Genomic DNA, 8,261 nt, shown 5'->3' with positions numbered 1-8,261 from the left:
CCCCCTCCCAGTGCCACTGCTGCCTGCCCTACCCATCCACCCTGTGTACAGCCCCAGCCCCCCCACCAGAAAGAGGAGGGCGCAGCCCCTGGCCCCAAGCCCACAGTGGGCAGCCTATCCTCACCCTGCACACAAGTCTGGGGGGCATATGCCCCCCATGTCTCCCCCAGGGATGCATGCAGTGATGGGAGCTCCCTGTGGCTCCATCCTGAGCTGCTCCTGCCCCAGCTGGGCAGCACCTGCCCCTGACCCACTTCCTCCCTCATTGTGGGGGCCTTGATCTGTCCCCCCGCATACCCCTTCCCTCCCCCACAGCCCTTCCCCATCACAGACTTACTGGCTGGATGCTGCTCTCCACACTGTCAAGCTGCATACTGGCTATTGGACTGGTATAGGCCAACATGGCTGTTTAATAATTGGCCATCAGTATCAGCCAAAAAAATCTTTTTTGGTGCACCCACAATGAAATGTGGATAAGTATCTTGCTCTGAAATAAGTGACACTCTCAGGCAAGAACAGATTGCCAGGCTGCCACCATAAAAGAGACTGATCTTACAAGAACATAACAGGGACGATCCAGAGGATCAGCCTACCTTGACTAATCAATCCCAGCACAGACCTCAGAAAGTCCCAGCATATGTATCCACTAAGAGAAAGTCCTAGTCTCCTGTGACATCGTAGGATGCGATGAGATGGCAAGAACTGAGGCTAGACCAGAACAATGTTTTGCATTTCACTGGTTTATTTCCCAATGATTTTTCTCAGTTCTTACACATTAAGCAGTCTGAAATGTGACCCCAAGGACTTCCTATAATCTGAGATGCAAGACTGCTCAACTACTTTACATCAGAGGACCCTGAGCTGGAGGTATAGAATCAGACAAGTTCCTGGCATCTTCAACTTGGAGCTTGCAAGCTTTACAAGCAAGGCAATCAAAACCCAATGCTTGAACCTGCTCCTCTTTTCTGAAGTAGCCTAGAGTAGATCAACAGAACAAGCAAACATTCTGAGCAAACACTCCAAGTGAACAGGATCGCTGAAGACTGACATTTCCATAAAACAAGATAAGACAAGCAGCCAGATTTTGCAACAACTGCCCTTATAATATCAAAATCCCATTATAGGACACGTGTTCAGAAAAGTGTTAAAATACCATAAACATTACTAAAAACTAAGACGTGTTAAATTAAACTATATAATGAGGTAGATTGGTTCAGTAACTAAAATCATCAACAGAAAGATTGGAACTGAGGGACTAATGGCATAGACCAGGGGTAGGCAAAATACGGCGCATGCGTCATCCAGCCCATGGCACATCCTGCCACCCGCTGGGCGCAGCAGGGTTGGGGTGGCTCTTCAAGCTGCATTGCCTTTCCAGGCAGCATAGGTGGCAGCAGCTCCTTCCAGTTGCTGCCACCACTGGCGCAACCTCGGCCTGCCCCACACCTGCTCTGGACTTGGCCTGGTAGAATAGACCAGCTCTGGACCAGCCAGAACCCATGTGCCAGACCAGCTCTGGACTCACCTGCTCACACTGAGCAGCAGCAGCCAGGCACGGAAAAATCAACCCCACCCCCTCACCACTGCTGAGCCCTTTTTGCTGCAGCCGCCCAGAGCCTGTGCCCAGGATGCCCTGCAGCTCTTCTGCACTGCCACCACTGGGTGGGACAGAAGTGGCAGGGCAGCCTGGGCAAGGAGGACCCAGCAGGGGAGGGGTGGGGCTTTTCCCCCAGGTCTATCAGCAGCTTCTGCTCAGATGAGTCCAGGAGAGTCCAGAGCAGGCACAGGGCAGGCCAAGTTGGGGCTCTGCATGCAGGTTCTGGCTAGTCTGGAGCTGATCCACTCTGCTGAGCTGAATCTGGGGTGGGCACAGGGCAGGTCATGGTCAGTGTGTCCCCACCAGTACCACGAGGCTGGGGCCAGAGGCAGCAGCAGCCAGAAGGAGCTGCCGCCACCTAGGCTGCTTAGAAACACAGGGTGGGCCAGGGTCGGGCACTGTTGGCAGTGGTGCATGGGCTCCAGACTGTTGTGGGGTTGGTGGTGGGGGTGGGGAGAGGTGTGTTGAACTCCCCAGAACTGCCTACGGGGCTTGTGGCCCCAAAATAATTGTCCACCCCAGTACAGACCATGGCATTTAAATATATAGATATTTTACACAATTTTACTCTTCTGAATGCTTCCACAAATAGCCAAACAGGACATGAGATTCCCACAACAGTGATCTAAAACTAAATTAAAAATTTCTACTGCACTGAAATGATCATGTTAAAATACAGGCAACCCCTGCTTAATGCTGTTTCACTTAGTGCTATTTTGCTATAAAACTCATTTGACATTGACACCTGATTTCACTTGGCGAGTTTCGTTATAATGCTCACAGCCACCATCTTGGGTCATTAAAAACAAGTGCAGTCACAATCTTGGGTCATCAAATACTTTTGGTTTCGGGTAATGCTCATTTCACTTAACACTCAGTTTTTAAGGAGCCAATTAAGAGTGCTAAGCAGGGGCTGCCTGTAAATCTATTTTCCATTAACTGTATTGCACTGCAGTTGGTAAAACTGCTTGTACCCAAACTATTTAAAGTGGAAGTGAGACACCATGGGCTAGGACTGAAAGATCCATTAGGCAAAGAAGGCCTACTTCTCTTGCTCAATATCTGGTAGATGGAAAGGACAAAAAAGTGGGGCACGGACAGGTCAAAGAAAAAAAATCCCAGAACACATAGCAGTAGAAAATTAAGAGACTTCACAAAAAATAATTAAGAAAAGCTATGTAGAAAATACTTGAGAACATATTATTTGGACAACCTATGACTGTTTTAAGTGAGGCTGACTGAAATAACATTTACATGGCAGTTATTAAAAGTAATACAAAGAATATAAAACCATTCACATGAAACTATTTATACATCTATAATCCCATACCAACCATTCTTTAGGGTACTTACATCATCACCAGAGAAATACTGATCTATGATTTCAAACGCTAGTTTGTAAATGTCCTCATTCTCATGTTGTTGCAAGGCTTCAATTTTCTCTAATCCTGGCCGCATGAAAATAGAAAAAAAGAGGTTAAATTGTGTTTAACTGAAGTTAGTTATTTATTACCTACATTAAGTTAGCCGCTTATATATATATGAAGGCAATAGTTTCTTAATGCCTAATTATTTTGCAGTGCATTGGAAACCAGAACAGGCCAAGATGCAGCCTTGTTTATAAATATGAACCAGACTGTTCTATAAAGTACCCATCTTCACCTTGAGAACAAAGCTAGGACTGGTGGAATTTACAGGTCTCACCATGCCCAGGGTTTTCACATAAAAGTCTCTTATGAAAAGTAAGGGCTATTGTGCTCCACTCTATATGTAAGTTAGTTAAAGCCCAGTGAAGCAAAAGCTGTGCACTATGTACCCTCTGTCTCAAACAGGCTTTGTACATATGTAGACATACTAAAAAAAGCAGTTTCATTTATGAGTAGAGCAGAGTAAGATAGCAAACAAGATGGCAAATGTAAATACCTATAGATGTTTAATACGCTGGCTCCTATTTAAAGCAATATATGTGTATATTTGGAAAGATATGTCCTTTAACTTCTAGCAACATGACTTGCCATATTATCCAAATTGTGGGTATGCCTTTGAACTGGGTCTTGCTAGATCTAAGCCCAGCTTCCCATCCTATTTTGTACTGTAGGAAACCATAACACTGACACTTATTTCACTGCAAATGACATGCTGAAACCAGGAGTTTACTGCAGGAACTGCATGTAGTAGTTGGATAAGAGAAAACCCTTATTAAAACTAAGAATCTGAAAGATACAAACCAATACAAAAAGCTACTACTGAAAAGCATTGTCCTGTAAAACATCCTCCACAGTGAAAGTTCACTAAAGAAGTTATTATGATAAACAGATAAAAGCCACAATAACTAAAGTACTTTATTTATGGTCTCTCCTTCTGAAAGTCTCATTGAAATACTGTGCAACTACCAACTGCTGGTGTTATGCTGTATATTTTAATGACCTTGAGTATTATATTGGTTCTTAAACAGGAAGACGCAGGAAACCTTACCTCCACATTCTTCTATTATTTCAGCTATTGTGCTAGCTTCATCGCCAGCCATTATGAGTATGTTTTTCAGACCATCTAGGACCACCTGTACCACTTGGGAATCTTTTACTGACAGTAAGTTACAGAATGGTGGGATTACGTTCTGCTGCACAAGGTATTCAACCTAAACAGTGAGAAAATGCCTTCAGAATTATACACGCTTCATCTTTACAAATGGCTATACATACGATACTTCAATGACAACCTGAAATCCAGCCATACGTACCTGATCTTTTCTTCCACTTATTGTCAAATTGCTAATTGCCCAAGCAGCTTCTTTTTGCGTTCCAAAGTCCCCCTGACAGGTAAAATTGATAGCTCATTAAAATTAGCAAGAAAACAGCTGTAAAGCTGATTAAACCTATAGAGTCCCATCTCAGATTTATAAAAGGATGATGACGAGCTTGCATAAGTTTGACTGACCTTAGCCAACTGGTGTATGATCATAGGGATTAGTCCAGCATCTATTACAGCTTGCACTTGTTGCTGGTTTCCTGCTGTGATATTGGAAAGGAACCAAACTGCTTCCTGCAATCACATGACAGAGAAACCACCTTCCTTTAAAATAACCTAATTCTTTACAGATATCTGAAAAGCACTACATAGAAGCTGCTATAACACAAAATAAAGCCTTTAAAATAAGTCCTGCAATTCTTCACGAGTCTAATTCTATCAAATATTCCTTGCTTTAGAAAAATGTATTCCCTGGAGGGGAGAAGCATTCCTCAGTGAAGTTTGGGGAAAAAAAGGCTCCTGTGATCGTAATTACAACTCTGGGGAAAAGACAGGGGGAGGGGAAGAGAGAAGCCTTCAAATAATACCTCAAGTACCAAAAAAGCCTTACTAATCAGGGCTATCTGCTTGTCTTACCCCATGTGTTAAAGCCTCCAGCTTCTCCCTAGTCAGCTTTCTATGATGCAGTTAAGTACTTTCAACAAAATTCTGCAGCACAGTAAAAGCCAGATATAAGGATCAATGTAAAATTAGATTCATTTTAAACAATTAATTAGGGAAATATTCATTGGCCCAAATGCTCATTTACATTAAGATTTGCTACATATCTGAGATTACATTTGATTAGTGGTATGAAGGGACTTCCACATGAGAAGAGACTAAAAAGGCTGGGCCAATTCAGTTTAGAAAAGAAATGCTTGAGGCAGGGACATAGGCAACACGTAGGGGGTATATGTGCACCCCCTGGAAGTGCCAGCCACGAAACTGGAGTGCAGGCTCAGGGGACACCAGTTGCCCATGGGCAGGGACATGATAGGAGTTTACAAAATATTAAATAGTAAAGAGAAAGTAAAAAAGAATTTATTATTTACCATCTCTCACATCAAAAGAATTGCAAGGTACTTAGTTTTAAACTAACAAAAAGGAAGTTCTTTTTCACGTAGCATGTAATTGAAGTGTGGAACTCACTGCCACCAGATGCTGCAGAAGCTGACAGTTTAGCCAGATTCAAAGGGGACTGAACAAGTTCTTGGAGGCAAGGTCCATCAGTAACTAATGAGCATGGGAGTTAGGGGTACAGCCCCTGAATCAGAACTTCCTAGACCTTCAATGCTGGAGGCTGCAAGTGGAAAAGGAATGGTGGAAAAAACCCTGGTCATACCAAGTTCACTCTCCTTTTCAGCATCCACTCTCTGCCACTGTGTAACACAGGATAGTGGGCAAGATGGACCTATGATCTGACCCAATAAATGGCAGTTCTTATGTTCACTTGCTTTATGCCCCCTGCCTACTACCAATTAGCGTAAATGAGACTATGGCTACGGCTATTTTTGTAATTAATGACAGGAGTACTAGAATTCTGGAATCTAAATACCTTGGTACAGCATTCATATCAAAGCTGTCAGGAGCTACATCGTCATACATATTTTTCACTGAGGTTCAAGTGAGATTTTAAACTGATTTTGTACACTGTAAGAGATCAACTTGAGATTAAAAGCTTCGTGGTAGTCTTCTGCACTCGTGCAAAGAAAATCTGGGTTTAGTTTCCATTCTCATCCTACCCCAAGGAGAACTGCTGATGCGGTTCATTTAAGACCCTTCACTTAGAAGATAGGCATGACTTGGTGTTCCTTTATAGCAGTCTTTTTTAGGTGAATCAGCAGTATAACTTTCATCACCTGAAGGAATTTATATAGTTCTTGGTTAGAAAAAAGGGGATATGTGGGAAGAAACTCCCAAGATGGGATTCAGAAAACTTCTCTGGTCTTCTATAAATGGCAAAAATTCAAAGAGTCAGTCAAGTCAGTCAAATAATGAATTGTAAAAATGTAATGGTCTTCATTTTAAAAGGGACAGTATATTCTAGGTTTCACCTCTTCAGAATTATCAACTGCTCAGGGTAATCACAGTAATTAAAAATGGAAGCTAGGCACTCACTTAAGTAAAAACAAACAAACTGTTACGGCATTTAAAAAAAAAAAAAAGCATGACAGCTCCTTTCCAGGTTCAGAAAGGGTAGACAGGAAGAAGTGGCCAAACAACTGCAGCAAAAGGTCAAAAGGAGGTCCACAGCTCCCTGCAACTGGAAAAGGCTATTGGAAGTCCAGGGCAGTCACAATGCAGATGAACTGAACAGGAGACGAAGCATGTGTCCTAAAGATATGTAGGCAAGGGAGACCAGAAGCTGCTTCTCCATCCCCCACTTCGGAGTGGGAGGAATCTCAGTGAGCACAAAGAATCCCAATATAGCTCCATGACAGGGAAAAGGCTCTGACCACTTCCTCCCTCTAGCACTCAAACCTCTCCTGGAGCAGGGAGCCCCCCTACTAACACACAACTGGGAGAAGATGGAAGTAGTAGTGCAGGCTGTGTCAATCCCAGCTCCTTTCCAAGCACAGGAATCCACCTTCCTCTATGTTATTTTGGCCACTGGACATACGAGCACCCCTGTTCTCGTCTCAGAATAGTGCGTGACCATCCTGAAGGCAGGATTATTAATGGAAGGCTGAGCAGCTTCAAATTTTACCCTTAAAATTAATTTGAATCAAGCTAATCCTGCTCTCCAGTAGTTGGAGGTTCTGCCTGCCACATACTACAAAAGAATCTTGCTTCATTAATCTAAAAGGCGAAGATGGAAAGACAGAAAAGAAACTAAAAGACAGAATATACCTTGTTTATCTTCTCTTTTGGATGCGTCAGGAGATTTGGGAAGTGAGACAGAACATCACAGTTGAGAACAACTTGTGTCTGTTCATCCGTACCAGTTACTATGTTGCCTACTGCTCTCAGGGCTGCTGTCTACATTTGAAGGAAAAAAAACAATGTAATTATTACAGATATTGTCACTACTTGTGCTCATATAAGGACAATTCCAAAAAAGAGTATCCCTTTATAAAATTTGGTATTTTGTTTTCCTACTATACTCAGAAATTCACAGAAGATAAGCAGAGGTGGAGTTCCTGCACAACCACCCATTCCCAAAGTGAAAGAGCAGGGTCCAGTGTTTTCCTGAATTAAAGCATTCCAATTGAAGTCAAAATGCCACAGGTAGAAAGTCAATAAATTACAACAAAAGGAGAAAAGACCACAGTTAATTCACAGGTCTGATTTGACTTGCATGAAACAATGCTATGTTTGGTCCATATTTCCCTTGGTTGCCACTTCTCAATTCAGGTCTGTACTACAGCAAGAGAAGACTTTTTTTTTAAATTTCTACTGAGCAGACTAAAGTTGCTTTCAAAGTGGACTTTAGTTTTCTATGCTTTGGCCCGGTAACACCTTAGAGTTGACATGATGTATAAAAAAATCATTTTCATTAAATGAATTTGCTTGACAAATCTCAAGAGTCAAATTTCAAAGTATTACCTAAGTAAACATGACAAATATACAAATAGCATAGCAAATAAGTAATTTTGTGCTATTTGCTATGGCTTCAGAGTACTCACTTATGGCCTAGCTTCTAGTTTTCCTGTTTTTGAAGCTGGCAAGAATTCATCAGTTTTCTTACCTAAATACCAACTTTAGTAAAAGAGTATGGCACCTGACAATTTATTTTCATACTCAAAAGGTCCCAAAATAATAATTCTGATTTCCTTTAATTAAATATTAGTATACATAGCAGTTACCTTTGCCCCTATACACTTGGGACTACAGGCACCAAATAACTGAAGCTAAAGAATTAAAAAAAAAAAAAAAA

At 42.1% G+C, this 8,261-nt stretch overlaps 1 protein-coding gene and 1 long non-coding RNA gene across 2 annotated transcripts in view; one reads left to right on the top strand and one right to left on the bottom strand.

Annotated features, from left to right (window-relative positions):
- Nucleotides 1-8,261, bottom strand: part of KPNA3 (karyopherin subunit alpha 3) — a 130,258-nt gene that overhangs the window by 15,709 nt on the left and 106,288 nt on the right. The window contains exons 13-17 of the mRNA XM_019524582.1: nucleotides 7,235-7,363; nucleotides 4,535-4,639; nucleotides 4,338-4,409; nucleotides 4,073-4,235; nucleotides 2,951-3,045 (exon numbers count right to left, since the gene is read on the bottom strand). Of these exons, the coding sequence (XP_019380127.1) occupies nucleotides 2,951-3,045; nucleotides 4,073-4,235; nucleotides 4,338-4,409; nucleotides 4,535-4,639; nucleotides 7,235-7,363 (564 nt within the window). The remainder of the gene's footprint in view (nucleotides 1-2,950; nucleotides 3,046-4,072; nucleotides 4,236-4,337; nucleotides 4,410-4,534; nucleotides 4,640-7,234; nucleotides 7,364-8,261) is intronic.
- The window catches only part of LOC109302771, a 21,542-nt gene that overhangs the window by 6,840 nt on the left and 6,441 nt on the right, over nucleotides 1-8,261 (top strand). The window contains exon 2 of the long non-coding RNA XR_002098926.1: nucleotides 6,673-6,676. This is a non-coding gene — a long non-coding RNA (uncharacterized LOC109302771). The remainder of the gene's footprint in view (nucleotides 1-6,672; nucleotides 6,677-8,261) is intronic.

Source organism: Gavialis gangeticus, unplaced genomic scaffold (genome assembly GCF_001723915.1).
Source record: "Gavialis gangeticus isolate Ggan-Ray unplaced genomic scaffold, GavGan_comp1, whole genome shotgun sequence".
NCBI classification, from domain to species: domain Eukaryota; kingdom Metazoa; phylum Chordata; order Crocodylia; family Gavialidae; genus Gavialis; species Gavialis gangeticus.
Note: the sequence above shows the minus strand (reverse complement) of the source record. Positions and strands in the feature narration are given on the sequence as shown.